The 22,670-nt window shown below is 37.2% G+C and overlaps 1 protein-coding gene across 1 annotated transcript in view; it reads right to left on the bottom strand.

Moving 5' to 3' along the window:
* Positions 1 to 22,670, bottom strand: part of LOC107661856 (SUN domain-containing protein 1-like) — a 34,778-nt gene that overhangs the window by 3,932 nt on the left and 8,176 nt on the right. The window contains 13 exon segments of the mRNA XM_016451641.1: positions 317 to 583; positions 1,270 to 1,414; positions 1,506 to 1,549; positions 3,483 to 3,575; positions 5,679 to 5,939; positions 6,052 to 6,254; positions 9,681 to 9,739; positions 9,936 to 10,029; positions 10,370 to 10,810; positions 11,978 to 12,058; positions 15,084 to 15,317; positions 15,983 to 16,185; positions 17,409 to 17,618. Of these exon segments, the coding sequence (XP_016307127.1) occupies positions 317 to 583; positions 1,270 to 1,414; positions 1,506 to 1,549; positions 3,483 to 3,575; positions 5,679 to 5,939; positions 6,052 to 6,254; positions 9,681 to 9,739; positions 9,936 to 10,029; positions 10,370 to 10,810; positions 11,978 to 12,058; positions 15,084 to 15,317; positions 15,983 to 16,185; positions 17,409 to 17,618 (2,335 nt within the window).

Here is a 22,670-nt window from a genome sequence, read left to right as displayed (position 1 = left end):
CTTCAGTGTCACATGATCCTTCAGAAATCATTCTGATATGCTGATTTGCTGCTCAAGAAACATTTATTATAATTATCAATATAAAAAAAACGTTTTGGTGCTTAATATTTTTGAGGAAACTGAGATACATTTTTACTGTGATACTTCTGATGAATAGAAAGTTAATCTTTTGTAACATTATAAATGTCTTTATCGTCACTTTTGATCAATTTAATGTATCCTTGCTGAATAAAAGTATTAATTTGTTTAAAAAAAAAAATCTTACTGACCCCAAACTTTTGAACACTAGTGTATAACAAAACAACAGTTGTAGTACCTCCTCTGACATCCCAGCAGCCCCGGCGGTGTGGGCAACGGTCTGAGTAACCGTTTCAGCCGAGAACTGCTGCTGTTTGCTCTCCTGCAGCTGCAGGGACAGATTTCCCAGAATGCTGCGCTCCAGGGTCATGAGGGTCGCGGTGAGGTCAGAGGAGCGCATGTACTGAGATGCCAGCCACGGCAGTAGCGGCTCGGGAATCTCTGCTTCACCTCTGTCACGACCGTACAACAGAGCGTACAACTGTTCCTTCACCTGCGCTGACACCTGGGGAAGATATTCGATTTTATATATATATATATATATATATATATATATATACAGTATCTCACAGAAGAGAGTACACCCCTCACATTTTTGTAAATATTTTATTATAACAGCCATGCAGACCAATTTGATGCAGTGTGCGGCGTATGGTCTGAGCACTGACAGGCTGACCCCCCACCCCTTCAAACTCTGCAGCAATGCTGGCAGCACTCATACGTCTATTTCCCAAACACAACCTCTGGATATGACGCTGAAGACGTGCACTCAACTTCTTTGGTCAACCATGGCGAGGCCTGTTTTGAGTGGAACCTGTCCTGTTAAACCGCTGTATGGTCTTGTAACACTAATGAGTCACATGACACCGGGGAGAGAAAATGGCTAATTGGGCCCAATTTGGACATTTTCACTTAGGGGTGTACTCACTTTTGTGGCCAGTGATTTAGACATTAATGGCTGTGTGTTGAGTTATTTTGAGGGGACAGCAAATTTACACTGTTATACAAGCTGTACACTCACTACTTTACATTGTAGCAAAGTGTCATTTCTTCAGTGTTGTCACATGAAAAGATATAATAAAATATTTACAAAAATGTGAGGGGTGTACTCACTTCTGTGAGATACTGTATATATATATAAGTGAAAAAGCAGGATGAATGTATTATGTGCTGTATATAAACATTACATACGGTTTCATGTATGGTGTCGAGTCGGTCACACTTCCCTTTACATCCCATCACTCCTTGCAGGTCTCCTCTGATGCGGCCCAGCTCTGCTTCCAGCCTCTGAACCTCAGTGAGCAAAGCATCATGCTTCTCCTGAGAGACTCCAACACTGCAGCGGGAAACACAAGAGCAAACATTAACACTCAGACAGGAGGAGCCCCAAACAACCATTTTAGCTGGTGATGTATTAGCATGTCTACCTGACAGGAGCCTGTACTGGAGTCTGCTGTGTTAGATGGATTTCCTTTGATTGAGAAGAACATTGAGACAGAATTAGATGGAGTAGAATAAAAATAAAAAAAAGTTACATGTGCTAGAATGTGCAATTCACATCTTTAGAAACAGTAAGATATTTTTAAAAATAAATTAGTACTTATAATCAGGCAAGGATACATTTTATTGATCAAAAGTGACAGTAAAACATTAACAGTAATAAGAAATGTTTCTTGAGCAGCAAATCAGGCTAACAGAAATATTTCTGAAGAATCATGTGACACTGAAGACTGGAGTAATGATGCTGAAAAATCAGCTTAGACATCACAGAAATAAATTATATTTTCAAATGTATTCAATTAGAAAAGTTATTTTAATTTGTAATAATAATTGTGATGCAATCTAGGAAAACCCACCACATGGTGACATTTGACCTATTATATGCTTTGATACCATATAAAAGCTGGGTTCAAGCCCTTTCCAAAACTGTTTTTATTTCATCCATAGCTTGAACGTAACAAAGGTTATGGCTATCTGAAGTTGGCTGATCACCATGATTTTCAGGAACAGAAATTTGAGAAAAACTGGTTTAAAGAGAGGCAATGAAAATAAAAGCACAACAGTCAAGTATCACAAGTAAAAGTTTCACTTTACTGTGGCAAAAGACTTAATTTAGTCACTGTACATGTTGTAAAAAATACAAAATGACCCCATGGAACACACAACACTTGCAAACATTTGAACAGTAAGTGTATATCTGTTCATAAAACATCACAGATTACAGCGTGCAGGCTCCAATCTCCAATTCTTCTCCTGTTCTACTACTCTCTGGATTTATAAAACATAACCAGACACAGTTCAGAACTGTAATTTGTAGGTTTGGGTTCTAAACTTGTAGTTTTATTTCACGCTGTCACCGTTTGAACTAAATGAAAGTAATGCATAGCATTAATATGAAAATGGTGCTGGTCGCTTTCAAGAGCGCTATACTGCTTCATTACACAAGCAGACTAGCTAAAGCTACCCCAAGCTTTGCATGCCATAGTTCACAGTGGAAAATGCCTTTATTATATACGTTACATGGTTTATTTTGATAGGTGAACTGTCTTTGTAGTGTTAAGGGAAAGCACCTCCGCAGCACATGTTAGCAAACTAGAGAAACACAGTCTTTTCTGCTTGCCACAATAAATCGCTATTTTTCTGCACTAAACAAGTGAATTTTGTCAAGATATTTTCAGACATGATAGACAAGATGTTATAGAATAATAATTTAATGACAACCCAATTTTGACAAAAATGTTTTTTCCTAGATCGCATCACAATTTAATATTCAATATTACTGTTTTTACTGTATTTTTACTGATCAAATAAATGCGGTTTTGGTGAGCATGAGACACAAAAATCTTACTGACCCCAAACTTTTGAACAGTTGTGTAGGCCATTTTAAATATTTTGTATTATCTGTTACAATTTTATAGTATTTCGTAGAAGAATTTAAAGTTAAATCATCTGTAGTGACGAACATCAGCAATGCAACAAATAATTTCGGAGTCTGAGGACATGGTAGAACAATCTCTAAACTGTGGTTTCAGTAGTGCTGGGCGGTATGACCAAAAATTTATAGTGTGAGACGCGGGAGCTGATGGCAGGGGGTGGTGGATATTTGTGGCGGTCAATGTGGATATTGTGGATGAGTTCTTCTGTGTCATCACGTTCTATTAGTCTACAGGTTCAGTTTCGGAACTTTCACGCTTAGTAACACAAATATCTGTTCCCTCACCACAGTGCAACAGTGAAAAGGGACCCCTTTCAAACAGCGACATATTTTTGCGGTATTGCGGTATTTTAAAAATTCATATCATAACAAAAATAAACACCGGTATTCGGTATGAACCGGTATACTGCCCAGCACTAGGTTTCAGTCATTTCGACAAGACCTGAAAGTCTCAAAAGAGTGTTTATACCTCAGTTCTAGAGTTCAGGTTCTTCAGCAGGAGCTCCAGCTCGGCTAGTCGAGCTTCAAGATTTGTCTGATGCTGCACATGCTGTTCCTCAGTCTGGAAGACATCGTGAGAGTAAAAAACATTATGATAACAACTAGATAAAATACTGTAGTTTAACATTTGATAGAGAAGCAATGTATTTTAAAAACATTCATGAAATTTCTGGATAAAATCATTGCCTAGTAACATTAAAAGCAGGACTTTAAAATATGCTTCAATATTATTTTGTATTTATTATTTTTTGTTTACTTTATATCCATATATTCATGGCAAAAAATACAATTAAACTTCTTAAACAACAGCATTATAATAACTACATAAAATCTTTCATTTTGTTGTGATGGAAACTGACAAATTTCCCAAGATTAAAAAAAAAATCTAAAAAAATATCTAACAATAACATTTCTGAATAAAATTGATGGATAATAACATTAAACATGATGGTCCCATAAAATATGCTTCCACATTTATTTTTATTTATTTTAGTATTTATTTTAAAAGCAGTATCAGCTTTAATGTCATGGCAAAATATATAATTAATGAAAAAAAGACAATTTCCCGTCTAAAACAAAATAATAATACAATATAACAGTTTAATATTTGTATTTTAATGTATTTTTAATGAAAAACATCTAATAATTAAATCTTAGAAGAAATTGTTGAATAATATCATTAAAAGCAGGACAGTCCCATAAAATATTAACTTTCTGGCAATCACTTTGGAAGTGAAAATAACTAAAGATCAAAACAAACTAAGAGAATGCGAAACCTAATGGGTAAAACCATGGGCGACATTAGGCATGATCATCATGTTCGTAAAGTCTGACAAGTACAATCCTAGAGGACTTTTAAAAAATAGCAACGTGTTTTTGCAGCATTGAGCAATGTAGCCAATCAAAGACATATTTGTTGATTTCTTCAACGCAATGGCCAATCAGAAACATTAGCGTTTTCAGAATTCACTCACTGAAAGCGCTGTTTTTTTGCACGCTCGTGAATCATCTCATAAGTGCAGACGTGATGTAAATAAGAGATTCATTGTGTAGATTAGCGAGCTTCATTGATTATAACGGAACGGTTGTACAGGGGTACTAGATGGTGCTAAATACCACCAAACGAAAGCAAAAGCAATTAAAATATCTGGCAAACTATCTAACATGTTTTTGCAGCATTGAGCAATGTAGCCAATCAAAGACATATTTGTTGATTTCTTCAACGCAATGGCCAATCAGAAACATTAGCGTTTTCAGAATTCACTCACCGCTGAAAGAGCCGGAGTTTTGCACGCTCGCGAATCATCTCATGACTGAGTGCAGACGCGATGTAAATAAAGAGATTTATTGTGTAGTTTAGAGAGCTTGATTATAACGGAACTTTGTGAGATCGCGATGAACTTTGAGTGATTCTTTTAGTGATAATAAAGGGAGCGTGCTTTGTGTGTTCTCTAGGCTATCCATTCAGAATTTTAATTCAACTTTTGTTTTTCGGACACATACATGCTGCAAAGTTTCGGGAATGATGCTGGATTCATTCTCGAAATATCAGTGATAAGCAATGGACGGGACAAAAATCCCTAGGTGATTTACTCTGGCAGTGGTCCTGGCCAAACTTCCACAGACAGTGCGTGTCCTGAGCGAGATCCAGTTCACGGACTAAAAGCGTGTGTAAACTTATTGAAATCGGGACATATTAACCAGTAATTTCATTTCCAGTAACGGACGGTAGAAAGTTCAGAAATGAATGGTATGTGATTTATGACAGAATAGTCCCATAAACTGATCGTTTATTTTTTCCTCACGTGTCTCACCACAATGATTCAAAACTGACACATTTCAAGTGACACGGGAAAAAGACACAAAAAACTTAAATGAACATCAGAAAAGGAGCGCGCGCATTTCTGGTTAAATGAAAAGCCATCAACTGACACTTAAAACAGGAAGCATCGCCATTCAAATCAGCAGCAAGAGTCAAAGTTCCACAGTTTAGTAAACACAGGCAACCTCTTTAAGTTATTCTTCACTGCGCTGTAATATGGTAGCGCATTGTTTTGATGCATAGGCTACATCCCTAAAAGATTTTTTTTTTTTTCTTGCCCCCCCCGACTCGAGAGTCAAATGTCGCCCATGGGTAAAACATAAGACGAGCACTCATTCTGACCTCCGCCCTGTTAACCACTACTCTCTCCATCTGTCCCTTGAGCACAGTGAACTTGGGCTCCAGGAGCTGAGAAACCCACAGGCTGAGACTCTCTCTGTCTGTCTGTGTGTTTATCTGATCCTCAAGGGCCTGAACCAAACCAACGGCCTCCTCATGCTGCTGTTTAGCCTTCAGCTCCCCCTGCTGGATGCTTTCCCACAGCGCCGCCACACGCTGCTCCAGCCGAGCCAAACACTCGCTGTTAATGGACTCTGACGCAGCCTGAAAGAATTCAGATCAGAATTTGATTAAAATTCGTGTATTTTTGCTGAATGATTAAATATCAGATTTCACACAAGATATCATACTCTACCGACTGGTCTTGGTTTGTTACCTGTGAGATCACCGGGGGTGAGATGTGTTGTTCGTCAGCCAGTGGTTCTTTAGTGAAAGAAGGTAATGCGGGGAAAGAGGGAAGAGATGGGAGAGAAGGGAGTGGAAGAAGTGATGGGAAAGAAGTGACTGCTGTTTTCCACTCTGTGAGGTTTACAGCTGGAAGGAAGGACAGAGCAATGGGCGGACCGAGGTACCATAATCCTATAAACGGAGAGAAAGGGAAACTTTAAAAGACAGGGTCTCTAAAAATCACATAGTCTTTGATCAGAAGCTGCTTTAAGAAGTTTATGGACTTTCTGGTACAAAAAAAAACACACACAAAAAAAAAAACACAAAGGCACTTTTTCAAAGTTATTTCGAAGGGATTTCAGTGCTATCAGGGTTCCCACTCTTTCATGAACACCAGATTCAAGGACTTTCAAGAACTTTCTCAAGCACAATATACTTTATATTAAGCCCTTATCAAATTCACACCCCAGCATATGTAGTGTCATGAAAGACCTTACATTACTTAACATTTCACTTACACTTAACATTTACATTAAACATTTCAGAGTAATAATGTTTTGAATGTGTAGGTTTCATAAATTTAGACTGTTTTGAGCAGTCGTGTTCAAAGGAATTTAATGAAATCCATTGAAGTCAGTACTGGTGATATTCAAATTAAATTTCTAAAATATTGATAAAATATGCATCAAACTGATTTTTGCTGTAGTTCTTGTACAAGATTTAAATTTGAAACAATTTCTCAATTTTCAAATTAATAAAACATATTTCATGAACATTTTAAACCTTGTACATGTGCAAATCTGCAAAAAATATTAAGAAATGAAAAAAATAGGACTTTCTATAATTTTCTATGATTTTCTACTTTCTCTTTTAAACTGTAAACGCTTTTCACTGAGCTGTTTTTCCATTTTTTCAAGTTCTACATTTTCTCCTTAGCTCCATGTTGCAGTAAGTTTTGGGAGTTCATTTTTAGTCCATCTCCTATCCTGAGAAGTGTGTCTTGCAGAGACTGACAAAAATGAGCTCCTAAAACTTACTGCCAGATTCTGGAAGATCAATTCTTCAAACAGTGGTACAAGAGGATGTGGTGTGCTGTTTCGAGAGTGAATCCCGCATAAATATGCGGATGTCATTCCCGAAACTTTGCAGGGTGTAGCCTGTGTCCGAAAAACGAAAGTTTCATGCAAATTCTGAACGGATTATACCCTAGAAAGTGCGCAAAGCGCGCTCCCTTTATCACTAAAAAGCGTCACTCATCTTCGTTCATCGCAATCTCACAAAGTTCCGTTATAATCAATTAAGCTCTCTAAACTGCACAATGAATCTCTTATTTACATCGTGTCTGCACTTAGTCATGAGATGATTAACAAGAGTGCAAAACTGCACTTAAAAACTGCGGCGCTTTCAGCGGTGAGTGAATTCTGACAAAAATGTTTCTGATTGGCCATTGTGTTCAAGAAATCAACAGATATGTCTATGATTGGCTACATTGCTCAACGCTGTAAAAACACGTTGAAATAGAAAGCGATCTCCAAAGTGCTGGATAGTTTGCCACATCTGCAATGAAATGCCACTATTACAGCTTTAACTGAGGGTGCTATTGATTTCGTTTGCACCCCCGTAGAACCGGGCCTGCATTAACCCAGTCTTCAGTGTCACATGATCCTTTAGAATTCATTCTAAAATGCTGATTTGCTTTTTTTTTCGTTTAAATCAACTGAATGCATCCTTGCTAAATAAAAGTATTAATTTATTTTTAAAAATTTTGATGGTGTAAATCTGGTAGTGTATATCTAATCTTTCGACTCGTGCATCATCAGCTAAACAAGCAAATCCGGTTACTTTTTCTTGGTGTCAGCACAAGAATACCAGGAAGAGACTGGGTGTATCTATCTGTGAAGGACCGTTTTAATTAAGAAAATCCACCTACACGTATACAAGTAATGCTTAAGCAAAAGGTCTTCCACTTAGAAAGTATCCCCACCTCCAAAAAAAAAAAACATTTGAAAGTATTTCTTTATTTTTGTTTTAAACTAAAGACTACCTTATGTAAGTGCATGTAACAAAAGTACATGCTTATGTAAATCACTGTAAAAGTGTTTTTTTTTCATTTATACAGCATCTAACAGATGCTTAAAGGGTTAGTTCACCCAAAAATGAAAATTCTGTCATTAATTACTCACCCTCATGTCATTTCAAACCCGTAAGACCTTCGTTCATCTTCGGAACACAAATTAAGATTTCATTTCAGTTGCGTTGCTGTCTATGGGAGGGTCAGACAGCTCTCAGATTCCATCAAAAATATCTTTAATTTGTGTTCCGAAGATGAACGAAGATCTTACGGGTTTGAAACGACATGAGGGTGAGTAATTAATGACAGAATTTTCATTTTTGGGTGAACTATCCCTTTAAATTAAATGAATTCCTTTAGCACTAAGCATTAATATTCCTTCAATGGCAGTGTTACAAATCAGTCCAACTGAAATCTCACCGAACAGCAGCAGTAAGGGTAGCAGAAACAGAAGGAGCTTCAGTAGTTTGGGCAGACACCTGACAGACAGAGAGAAAACACGCTCAAAAACTACATTTATCATATGAACACGAGTGATAATATTTGCATTCTGACCAAAAAACAAAACAAAACAACATATCACATGATTATAGTGCATTACAAAAAAACAAAAAAAACAACAAAAGAAAACAAAGACAAGATTTATATTAAGGATTAAATACTTTAAACTTTTACCTGGTGAGAAGAAAGACATTGATCAGAGACATGAGCGCGACCAGCTGATACCATCCTGTTCCCAGCCACCAGAAGGCGCCAGTTACCGTTTAAATCAACTGAATGCATCCTTGCTAAATAAAAGTATTAATTTATTTGTAAAAAATTTTGATGGTGTAAATCTGGTAGTGTATATCGAATCTTTCGACTCGTGCATCATCAGCTAAACAAGCAAATCCGGTTACTTTTTTTTGGTGTCAGCACAAGAATACCAGGAAGAGACTGGGTGTATCTATCTGTGAAGGACCGTTTTAATTAAGAAAATCCACCTACACGTATACAAGTAATGCTTAAGCAAAAGGTCTTCCACTTAGAAAGTATCCCCACCTCCAAAAAAAAAAAAACATTTGAAAGTATTTCTTTATTTTTGTTTTAAACTAAAGACTACCTTATGTAAGTGCATGTAACAAAAGTACATGCTTATGTAAATCACTGTAAAAGTGTTTTTTTTCATTTATACAGCATCTAACAGATGCTTAAAGGGTTAGTTCACCCAAAAATGAAAATTCTGTCATTAATTACTCACCCTCATGTCATTTCAAACCCGTAAGACCTTCGTTCATCTTCGGAACACAAATTAAGATTTCATTTCAGTTGCGTTGCTGTCTATGGGAGGGTCAGACAGCTCTCAGATTCCATCAAAAATATCTTAATTTGTGTTCCGAAGATGAACGAAGATCTTACGGGTTTGAAACGACATGAGGGTGAGTAATTAATGACAGAATTTTCATTTTTGGGTGAACTATCCCTTTAAATTAAATGAATTCCTTTAGCACTAAGCATTAATATTCCTTCAATGGCAGTGTTACAAATCAGTCCAACTGAAATCTCACCGAACAGCAGCAGTAAGGGTAGCAGAAACAGAAGGAGCTTCAGTAGTTTGGGCAGACACCTGACAGACAGAGAGAAAACACGCTCAAAAACTACATTTATCATATGAACACGAGTGATAATATTTGCATTCTGACCAAAAAACAAAACAAAACAACATATCACATGATTATAGTGCATTACAAAAAAACAAAAAAAACAACAAAAGAAAACAAAGACAAGATTTATATTAAGGATTAAATACTTTAAACTTTTACCTGGTGAGAAGAAAGACATTGATCAGAGACATGAGCGCGACCAGCTGATACCATCCTGTTCCCAGCCACCAGAAGGCGCCAGTCGCTGCTTTCCCTGTTCAGAGCACATGTGTAAGAGCAGAGGAGGAAGTTATATGGAGTGAAAGTTGCTCCAAGTGACACACTGACAGGTTTAAATGATTTAAGGAAGAGATTTATTAGTCAAAGATTCAGAAACAGAGACAGATGGACTCGAACCACCACAGCTTAGAAGCTAAGAAAGGAAGTGCTGGTTAAAATGATTTGAGTCTTCAGACAGAAGTGATGTGGGTTCACTGTGCTTGAAAAACGAACAAGTCAAATATATGCGAAAGTCTAATAAGCCACACTGATATGAGGGAAAGGAGAAAGCAAGAGACAAAGACAAGCATGCTGGAGTCTGAATTTATATCAACCTGGAGAACACACTGCCAACCACAGAACGGACTTCAGCTTCCGGGTCACAAACACACCGGCCGAGCCGAAACCTCGGCAAACCCGCAGAAGCCCATAACCTGGGTGTGTACCATCAAAACAGCCAAAACAGAACACAATCAGACAACATCCAGCGATCCAATCCATCTCCCCCCCCAATCTCTTTCATTTCAGTGTCTTACATAATAGTCTTTCAGCTAACAAATGGATGAAAAACATAAATCGTGAAAGACACACAAAGGTATTTCTACTGGAATGAGACACTGAAGTTGCCGTCTACTGGGAAGGTGTGTAAAGATCTGAAGGTGTATAACCTGTGTAAGAAACAAGGGCCCACAAGGCTGCGTATACATGGTGGGTGTAGGAATAGCGTTTGTGCTCCGTGTGCATTTCCATGTGCTGTTTTCCTTTACAGTCATCACCTGAAAATCAGCAGGGACGACAACATCAACAAAGATGTGTGTGTTTTCAGTTTTACCACAGTACATTCATGGAAACAATACAAAGCAGATGAATGAAGTCTAGAACATACATTTATTAAATAATAAATTCAAAATAATACATTGCCGTTCAAAAGTTTGGGGTCAGTAAAATATAGTTTTTAAAATACATTAATACTTTTATTCAGCAAGGATGCATTAAATTGATTTAAAGTGACAGTAAACACATTTAGAATCTTACAAAAGATTTGATTTTCAAATAAATGCTGTTCTTTAGAAGTTCTATGCAAAGACTCTTAAAAAAAATGCTTGACAGTTTCCACAAAAATATTAAGCAGCAAGTTTTCAACATTGATAATAAGAGCGGTTATTTTAAATTGCAATAATATTTCACAATATTACAGTTTTTGTCTATTTTTGATCAAATAAATGCAGCCTTGATGAGACCTCTTTCCAAAACATCTTATCAATCCCAAACTTTTGAGAAGTACAGTAAATTAAAATCTGAATCTATAAAATAATACATTCAAAATGACTGAAAACTACTGATAATATAACGTCCATCATGTAAATAAAAAAAGACTAAGATATATGGACAGGAAGGCAACATAAAAACATCACAAATAGCTCAAGTGTCAACTTTAGACTGTTGTTACATCCAATGTCCCAGACTCTTGAATTCCCATGTGTGGTTCTGTTTAACAACATCATTTGTCAACCTTAAACTCGGTTGTCATTCAGAATGGGCCAATCACATTCTCTGTTGACCATCAGGCTTAGGTTCTTCACTTAAACTAGCCATACAAAAACACATAATCTGGAGCTCGGTGCTCATCAACATGGAAATGCACTCTAATCAGCATGTGGTTCACTTAACTCTTTCTCAACCTCTGAGAATGATGGATTATAACCTAATGAGACCAAATATTGGTTGCTTCACCTGACAGACTTGTATAACAGCTAAAAAGTCCACTTTGAAAGTGACAAAATGCAATCTAGACTTCTGTTGATGCTGATTCACTACTAAAATATGTTTAGCCACACAAACGTCAATGTCATATGTTATAATAGTTCATTAGCTGTAGTGCTTTCTGTAGCTGTGGTTGCTTTTGCACTGAAGCATTGTTTAGGTATCTTGTGTGTACTTACAGAGTGAGCCGTTGAGATTGAGATGGCTGTCTGTGGTCACCAGATCTCGCACGTTCACACTGCCACAGTAGCTGTCATGAGCTGAAACACACACAGAGCAAATAAGCATTTGCTCATCTAAAATTTGAGCATGCTTTTCATTTTATTTCACAAAAAGCGACTGGGCATGAATTTGCATATATATATATATATATATAAAAACAATTACACACATTGCAACTGCAGGGATTAAAGTGTTCCCTTCCGTCACTACAACGGATTTCCGTCAGTTCATAAAGACAGTTGCTTCATTCCTGAATGATTCAGCCGTTCAAACAAATCAACTGAATGAATGATTCAGTGATAAAATCAGTGACTTGCCGCCACCTGCTGGTGGATTTAGTTTCATTTTTAGTGTATAATTTCAGTCAGGAGCGCTTGTCCTCCTAATTTAAATGTTTAGGATTACTTTCTGATCATAATCAAATATTCTGATCAAATATTAGCCTTCCTAATACGAGGTGACATTTGACTCTTTAAAGTGACTTACAGGAGTTAGATTTTCATCTATGGCAAATTCAAAAATGTATGTTTATAAGCTTTTTAAAATGTATATTTAAAACAATATAATAAGAAGTAGAATAAGACAAATAAGTTACCAATCATATGAAAATAGTATTAATAAATTAATTTATACCACAGAGGTGGCATTTTCAGACGTTTAATGAGGCTCAGAGGTAGCATGAGTGCAATTAAATTCATAAATTCATGTGGAGATTAATGCGCCGAAATTCAAGTCCTGCTCTGTGTTCTCTGCTAATAACCCGACTGTGAATGATGCGAGCGGCGTTATGTTGTCACCAAGAAGCTGCAGCTATGGCGGGGTGATTTTTGGTGTGCCGGCAGAACAACAACAATGCGCTACATGTTTCTTTTCCCCTAATTTTTTCCAATTGCCGGAAATCCGTCGTAGCGATGGAAAACTTTAATCCCTCTAATACACAATATTAGATTGTTTGCGGGAGTGGGCGGTAATGGTCAGAAATTCAGCGGGAGCGGGCTTAAGAAAACTGTCCCGCTCAGGTCTCTAGGCTGCGCGTCAACACACACGTTTTTTTTTCTTTTCGCGCTCCCTCATCTCCACCCCCAATCATTAGTGCCGCTTGTTCGGTCTTTGACAGAACATATAGGACAATTTTTAAATAGCGCCATAAACAAAATTTATTTCAAATTTAATTCAAGCACTTTCAAGGACCTATGTTTGTTTTCAAGTACTTTCCAGGCCTTGAATCCATATGTCTAAAATTCAAGCACTTTCAAGAAGCGTGGGAACCCTGGGAAGGGGTAGGCGGAGGCGGAGGGGAAGGGGAAGGGGAAGGGGTATAAAATATAATTGGGATTGGGCCTAAATCCACCAGCAGGTGGCGGCAAGTCACTGATTTTATCACTGAATGATTCATTCAATTGATTCATTCGAACGGCTGAATCATTCAGGAATTGTAAGTGACTGTCTTTATCAACTGACGGAAATCCGTCATAGCGATGGAACACTTTAATCCCTGCAACTGGAAATATTTCCAAATTGAAAATGGGAGATTTTTTTCTTCTACATTTAAGATGCCTAAAGTGACTTACCGGAGTATTTTCTTTTTACCTTTGCAATGGCATCATTTTCATCGGTCAAATTCAAAAATGTATGTTTATAAGCTTTTTATTTCTATTTAAAACAATATAATAAGTAGAATAAGACAAATAAAAGTTACCAATAATATGAAATTAGCATTAATCTAAAATTAATTTGTACTACAGAGGGTGCACAGAAGAACACAAAAGTGGCTTGTAGGTAGGTTTTCAGACGTTTAATGAGGCTCAGAGGTAATTAAATTCATAAATTCATGTGGAGATTGTTTTAAATATAAAATTTTGAATACAGAAATATGATTCAAATAACTGAAATTATACGCTAAAAATGAACTAAATCCACCAGCAGGTGGCGGCAAGTCACTGATTTTATCACTGAATGATTCATTCAATTGATTCATTCGAACGGCTGAATCATTCAGGAATTGTAAGTGACTGTCTTTATCAACTGACGGAAATCCGTCATAGCGACGGAACACTTTAATCCCTGCAACTGGAAATATTTCCAAATTGAAAATGGGAGATTTTTTTCTTCTACATTTAAGATGCCTTTTTTCTGCTTCAAATATTCATGGTGAAACAAGAATAAAGATGTTAAACAAATTATTGAAACAAAATCGCAATATGAGGGTTAAAGAAATAGTTCACCCAAAAATGAAAATTTGCTGAACATTTACTCACCCTCAGGCCATCCAAGATGTAGATGAGTTTTCAGATTTAGAGAAATGTAGCATTACATCACTTTACATCATCAATGGATCCTCTGCAGTGAATGGGTGCCGTCAGAATGAGACCAAACAGCTGATAAAAACATCACAATAATCCACAAGTAATCTACACCACTCCAGTCCATCAGTTAAAAAGGTGTAAATTTGCATGTTTGTAAGAAACAAATCCATCATTAAGGTGTTTTAACTTTAAACAGTTGCTTCTGGCCAAAAAAAAAAGAAAAAAAAGTCCAAAATCCCTAACACTTCCTCCAGTGAAAAAGTCCATCTTCTGTTGTCCTCTCATATCAAAATCCACCCACATATTTGCTTAGAGCTGTTTTGGCTTGTAAACAGTGCTGGATCTGTGCATATTTATCTTCCGATTCAGAAAGATAACTTTTTCACTGGAGAAAGCATTATCATGGATCGAGGAATCATATTTCAGCAGGAAGCAAGGGTTTTAAGTAAACAAAAGTCTTAATGATGGATTTGTTCCTTACAAACTGCTGCTTTTCACTTCACAAGATGTTAGTTGATGGACTGGAGTGGTGTGGATTATTGTGATGTTTTTATCAGCTGTTTGGATTCTCATTCTGACGGCACCCATTCACTGCAGAGGATCCATTGCTGAGCAAGTGATGCAATGCTACATTTCTCCAAACCTGTTATGATGAAAAAGCTAACTTTTCTTCTTTTTTGGGTAAACTACTCCTTCAATGAAGTGTTTTGAATTATGGAGAGGCGATGTTTGCGACTTGACTTGATCACGTCCTCACCTGTCTTGTCAACACTGTTCAGAGAAGTGGTCATAGTGGCGTCTGCAGCTGTCTGATACGCTGAAGACACAGATGTCGAGTACGGTAAGGAACATGCCATTTCATCCTCCTTCCCGTCTGCGTGGAACGAGCAGTCTTTACAAACATAGCCGTTAGCCAGATTAGTGTGCGCCTCTGTTTTACTGGTGTCTCCATTCTCCAACAGAGAGCTGTGAGCAGTTCTTCTTCTCTGTGCTGAACACAACATTAAGAAAACAAACAAACAAATAGATTAATAAAAAGAGTCAAAGTTCACCGTTCAACCTGATGTTATTTACAAAGGACTGATTATAACCTGCCCTGATCTACAGTTCCGAGCAAGAATGAGAGTTGTTTACTCTGTTAACTTAAACATAAACTTGAGTTTCCAACAAAAACAGTTGTTTATGCATAGTTTCATAGTTTAAACAGTCAGGATTAAATAAGCAATAGCTACAGTTGTGACATTTGCCTAAAATGACACCAATTACATTTGACAATTTGCAAGTTTTCATGAAAGATTGCAAAGACGAACTTTTGAAAAAATAAGCACCGATTAAGGCAGTTCTTCACCCAGAAATGCACTAAACCGCAGGATGTTCAAGATGTAGATGAGTTTGTTTCTTCATCAGAAAAGATTTGGAGAAATCTTTTATGAGCTGTTTGACGGCACCCATTCACTGCAGAGGATCCATTGGTGAGCAAGTGATGTAATGCTACATTTCTCCAAAACTCTTCCGACGAAGAAACAAACTCAGCTACATCCTGGATGGCCTGAGGGTGAGTACATTTTCAGCAAATTTTCACTTTGGGGTGAACTGTCCCTTTAAGAAAATTAAACCGGGTTAGTTTTGACTTCATGTTCGTGAGAGGCTGCTGACCAGAGTATGTGTGTGTCCTGGAGCTCTGTCTGAGAGTGGACTGATCCAGCAGGCTGGAGATCAGAGATGCATCACTGGCTGTACTGGTGAAACTCAGGTCTGACAGGGTCTGGTCTTTCTGAGGAGTCTGAGTCACGCTCTGAGACACGCTCTCAGACTCGTACACGGATGAGCCCTGCTGCTGCCTCCTGCTCCGCACAGACCTGTGGGGAAAAATACAGCAGGTCAATTACATTTGAAAGCGAGTATGCACTGCTAGTACACCCTATATACAGCCATATGCTGCAGACACCTAATTGCAATTTGTTTAAAATTGTGCAATTTGTCCCCATTTGGTGCATGAAAATATAAGGAATATTTAGGAAGTAAGGAGTATTTTCCTCTAATAGCTTTTGCAAGTGCTAGAGAAATTAGATTTTTGAAATCCCAGTTAAGATCTTATAAATGATGCTAGGTTTCATAATGAATCATGAGGATGTGCCATTTAAGATCACATGATCACGGAGTAAATTTTTGCTAATAGAAGGAATTCAGTTCATTTATATATACAGTACTTTTGAAAAGAGTAAGGTTTCAGTAGATCAGTAAGGTTTTTTTAAATGTTTTTGAAAAAGGCCTCTCATGCTCACCAAGGCTCCATTTATTTGATCAAAAATACAGTAAAAATAAAAAAAACTGTGAAATAATGTCACAATCTAAAATATCTGTTTTCTATTTTAAAACCTATTAGGATTTAATATGTAATTTATTCCTGTGATGCGCAGCTGAATTTTCAGCATCATTACTGCAGTCTTCAGTGTCACATGATTCCTCAGGAATCATTTTAATATGCTGATTTGCTCAAAAGTATTAATTTCTTTTTAAAAATGCTGTCCACTCTGCTTAATATTATACACTAAAAGACAAAATACTACTTGCAAAAATACTAATACTACTATACTTGCATGCTTACACTGTGTCAGTTTAATGGCCCATGATTAAGCATTGACACGCAAGTTGTACAAACTTCATGTCATGTAAATATACGCTGCCAGGCTGATCGCACAAACATATCTTTTTGGGGAATTTTTTTAAGGCTGGAAAGATGGTATTTTCACCATGTCATTCATTTTTCTTCATTCACTTTACTCAAGCACCAACATGTCAGTCATTACAGCAGCACAACCAGTTGAGATGCTGACTGTCACTACTTGCATATTTTTACAAATTTAAGATACCCTCCTTCCCTTGAAGCAAAGATGTCCACAGTAACAAGACACATAGGCTTAACAGTTTTAAAAGTTACAATTTTCCAATTATTATGACAAAAACATGCCGCTCATCTCACGTAGAAGTGCTGGCACGAGGCTGTGCGGGTTTCTCGATAAGAGGTAATGTTGCACACTTGGTTTGTTATCTTACACCGACAGAGAGATGAAGACCTGACCTGCTGACGCTGCTGCTGCTGGTGGCGGTGCTGGTCTGCTTGTAGGAGCCGACACTGTGAATGCCTGTGCACTCAGTGAGGCTGTTGTCACCATAAAAACCACTGCTGGTCTGTAGCCTCAAACTACGGCGAGACATTCTGGGCGAGTCGTACACGGGATTGATTTGATGCTCCTTCTCAAACTCAAGGGCTGCGGTCGAGTAACTTGAGCTGCAGGGCGAAAAAAACATGTAAATATGTATGTAAATATATAACATTCAGACAGGCTGCACAAACTAGTCACATGGTACAACCTGTGGATTACAGTTGCTCATATTTACAAGTTTAATCTCGAGACACCTGCAGTCAGTAGTAAAAAAAGGAAGAATCCACTGTGAATCCTTTCCGTTTGAGCACATTTGCTTAAAAAAAAAGAAAGAAAAAAAAAACTGGAAGAAAAATTCAAATTTTGAATTTGAATGACCTGGGAACATTCCAAGAAATGAAGGAACGTTATGAACTTTTCAAAGCAATAATTTAAAGCTCTCTGACGCTATAATTACAGGTGACAAATGTGAGTGGTGCACCTGCCCAAAATCGCCTGGCCCTTAAAACTGGGCGTTGCAGTAAGGGAGGTCACAAAAGAGGCCTAGGGCAACTCTACAGGAGATACAGTCCTCCGTCAAAGACATAGGAGAAATTGTTGAGAAGATGACAACTGCCCACAAACCTGTCTGCCTCAATAAATCTGACTTGATTCAAGGCGGCGGCCTTGGTTTAAACAAAATTCATATTAATTTTGGCTAGAGAAGATGAAGAAAGATAAAAAGCTCTAAATGAATGAATGAGGTATTTAATGTGAGATGATTTGCTGTGAACTCCCTGCATGTCATGTTAGCATTACCCAAACATCAGAAAATCAAGAACATGTTAATGTGTAGTCAAATCTTTCAAGTAAATATTTTATGGAGTTAAGGAGTTCAGCTGACAAAACATTTGGGAATCCCTGCTCTAGGATAACACTCTCAAACACACTGCTAAACAAACTGAAGAGTGCTTTTATAAACATCAGGATGAAGTTTGCCAGCTACTAGATCTAAACATCACTGAACCCTAACAGGAAGTTCACGATCCCTGAAAAGCAGCTGTAAAAAAAAAAAAAACATTTTCTGAGTTTAATGCATATCATTTACACTCATTATTAAGTCTTTATCAGAAAAACACGAAGAGAACTAAACTATAAATGTGTATCATATTAATCATATTATATTAGCTTTATAACAATATGCCTTATGCTTCATTAAATAATCAAGAAAATAGTTACATCAACAGATTTTTACTAATGAAGAATGAGGACAAAAGAAACAGAAATAAATGCAACAGCAAAGCTTTCTGAAGGTAACTATAGCCTACACATATAGGGATAATATCTATGTTTTAATTTTAACAGTAAACCTCTTGTGCAGCACTTTGTTTGCCAAAAAATTAAAGGAATTGTTTAATTTTCATTTGATTACATTTCGAAAATATCATTAATGTCCATCTCTCTCACTCTCACTGAGCTTGGCACAAGTCATGCGTAAACACTACAGCAACCAGAACACAAAAGCATGGAATAAACCTAGAAACGGAAATGAGAAACACAGCACAAACATCTTAAAATAACACTCCCTTGAAGACCGTGTCTTCCTGTGAGAAATACCCATTGGACGTGTGCCACATCAGATTAGCTTGAATAAAACACTCCCTCCCAATCTTTACTGAATTACTAGAAAGCACTTTATCTTCAGTGTTCATGATCTGAACCATACATACTATATCAACTCCTGAAAGATCACTTCTTTGCCAATTTTGCAGCTGGTTTATTAATGACACAGGAAATGAAAGGGTTCTGTTACAATCAAGGAGATCATACTACAACTAGCAACACCAAAATAATTATATAATAATTATATAATTATATTCAATCTAAACAAACTTTTTCTGATGAAAAAATGTGGTTTAAAGTGCAATTACATTTTTTTCCTCAAAGTTTGCTGTGCTCGTAGGGCTGCAAAATTTGGCTACATTTTTTTGATTATATATCAATATAGCTATAAAATAATAATATGAATAATATGGCTATAAAATAATAATATTAATATTATTATTAATAATAATAATGATAAATAAAAGCAAAAAATGAATATTACAAACAAAATAATAAATATTACTATTATAATATTTCCCTATAAAATGTTGATTGTTAAACCATCATTAAATCAAAGTTCATTTTAGAAAACATCTACTTAAAGTGAAAAAAACCTTGCCTATAAAATTAACACTAAAGTCTGAAAATAAATACACCACATTTTTTTCTACCCACTGCATAAATATTATTGAATAAGTTTATTTATATGTATATCCCAGGTAAAAAAAAAAGTGCACTACCATAATGTACTTAAAGTGCTCTATTTTCGTGCATTAATTTTATAATTATACTAACAATCATTCTTTAGTACTTCCGAAGATAAACTTAAGATCATCTAAGTGTACTCAACTGTGCTATTTTGGGACACCATGAATAGGAACTAAAATGCGCTTTTAACATACTATCTCTGTATTTAAAAAATGTATACACTAGTACACTCAAGTGTACTACAAGTGCTATCTAAATACATTTTTTAAATACAGAGATTTTTATCACTTTAAAGGGTTAGTTCACCCAAAAATGAAAATTAGCCTGTGTTTTACTCACCGTTGAGCCATCCTAGGTGTATATGACTTTCTTCTTTCAGACAAATCCAGTCGGAGTTATATTAAAAATGATCCTGGCTATTCCAAGCGTTATCATTGCAGTGGGCGGGTGTTTCTCTTTAACAGTCCTAAACACGTCAAATAAAGTGCGCGCATCTGTAATAAAACGTGCCTCACACGGCTCCGGGGCATGAATAAAGGCCTCTTGTAGCGATTCCATGCGTTTTTGTGAGAAAAATATCCATATTTCAAACGTAATAAACACCTTTCTCTCACTTCTGTTGACTGTCGTACGCGGAAGCAGTTCCGGCGGATGACATAGGACGCATGCGTCACGCGCCTCTGAGAATATGCAAGTCTCACGAGTTTGTTTACAGGAGCAAAGTTTCCTTACTTTAGCAAAGGAAAACCAGTCTCCTCTTGGCTTGGGTTTATGCTTCTAATTCATGAACGGTGTTTTGTTTTGTTCTCTCTCTGTGCTCGTCACTAATCACGCAACGCCGACGACCTACGCCATCCGCCGGAACTGCTTCCGCGTATGACAGATGCCGGAAGTGATATAAAAGTGTTTATTACATTTGAAATATGGTTATTTTTCTTACAAAAACTCATGGATTCGCTACAGGAAGCCTTTATTCACCCCCCGGAGCCGTGTGAGGCACGTTTTATTACAGATGCGCGCACTTTATTTGACGTGTTTTGGACTGTTGAACAGAAACACCCGCCCACTGCAATAATAACGCTTTGAATAGCCAGGACAATTTTTAATATAACTCCGACTGGATCGTCTGAAAGAAGAAAGTCAGGTACACCTATGGCTTGAGGGTGAGTAAATAACAGGCTAATTTTAAATTTTTGGGTGAACTAACCCTTTATGTCTGGTATTATGGAAGTGTACTTTTTTTAAAGGGGTCATATGAACGAGCCGTTTTAGGTAGGCGTGGCTGACTCTTAACTTTTATAGTTAAAACTTTTTTTAGTCTTTGCAACTTTACAGATCTTCTTTATGCACCAAGAGCTTGTAACACTCCAAAGAGAAAGGAAAAATTGAAATCCCTTCATATGACCCCTTTAACCTAGGATTGGCTACTTTTCTTTCACCATCCAGACCATCATTTCAAAAATATATTTGTTATTATATATATTATATATTAGTTTTGCAAAAAAAATAAATAATAGAAATTATGCAGGCAAATTTATATTGGTCTACAAAACTAATTTCAAGTGAAGAACAAATGCTTTTTGACAAATTATTTGACATAGCCATTGCACATCAGCATCAGTGTGAACGTCCCTTAACACGACAGAGATTTACTGCCTGATGTTTTATTGCAGCGTGCCTGGTTATGACACTGTATTAGTATGCTAATTCCATGATTGACACACTTTTTAGTGCAGATAGCAGTAGAGATGCACCGATCGATCGGCCAGGGATCGGAATCGGACGATTTTCCTCATGTCAAGTCTCACTTCTTTCCGATTCCGAGCCGATCCGTTTTGTTACCAGCGGCACAGGTATTAACGTCAGCCGCGCATTCTCACTCTCTTCTCTCCGATGACCCCTTCTCTCTCTCACACGCGTCTCATTCACTCCGGTTAAATGCTTGTATTGCGCATTATTTTAGTCATTGCCGCAGGTTTCGCACTTACACCAAAAGCGCGTGCACCAGAACTGATCAATATTAGTGGAGCGCACACAAGCCGCACTCAGTCTCAAACAGCTTGTGAGCCACAAATACCAAAATGAGTGGCTGACTGCGCTAAAACGTTCAAATACATACAAAATTATGTCAAAATGCCAGACTTGACGAGTATCCAGTTAAACACAGTCAGTTTTGGAACGTTAAATAGTTGAGAAAGAGAACCCACGTTGTGTAACATGGGCCTGTTTACACCTGGTCACTTCATGCATTTTTTTTCTGATCGGATAGCTATCCGATCGTGAAAAGACCAGGTGTAAATGCCCTCCGAAACGCATTCGAGACGGATATAAATCCGATCGCTCAAACCACTTCAGGAGGTGGTCTGGGCCGCATTCCAAACGAAACTCGACAAGTGTAAATGCATCTGGTTGTTGAAACCACATATGTAAATTTCACTCCTCCCAAAATGATAAAATAATAAACGTGTGAGAGCATGTTATAGGCTATATGACATTATAGTCAGACTGCGCTAATGCAACACGCATCGCTGCGGACGGGTAGCTGAGCATCTCTTCAGCAAGCCGACGCTCAAACTGCCGCGAATGAAACTGAAAGTAAGACGCAGACGGTCAACACACAATAATCTTCATTAAAAGTAGTAAGACACTTATCTTTCCAGTGCGCTCTTGAAGTGAGCTGATAATTAATAAAATGCAGCGCTTATCTTTTGATTTTGTTGACGTGAACTCTGTTAAATTTAAATATAGCGCAGGAATTGAAGAACGGATTTAAATCCGTTTTGCGACAACACATTTATGTGGCCAAGTGTAAATGGAAACGTTTTAACAAATCAGATAGATATCCGATCAGCGAAAACGCATGAAATGACCAGGTGTAAACAGGC

This window comes from Sinocyclocheilus anshuiensis, unplaced genomic scaffold (genome assembly GCF_001515605.1).
Source record: "Sinocyclocheilus anshuiensis isolate Anshui unplaced genomic scaffold, SAMN03320099.WGS_v1.1 scaffold47, whole genome shotgun sequence".
Classification (NCBI taxonomy): Eukaryota; Metazoa; Chordata; class Actinopteri; order Cypriniformes; family Cyprinidae; genus Sinocyclocheilus; species Sinocyclocheilus anshuiensis.
This window is presented reverse-complemented; position numbering and strand designations above follow the sequence as displayed.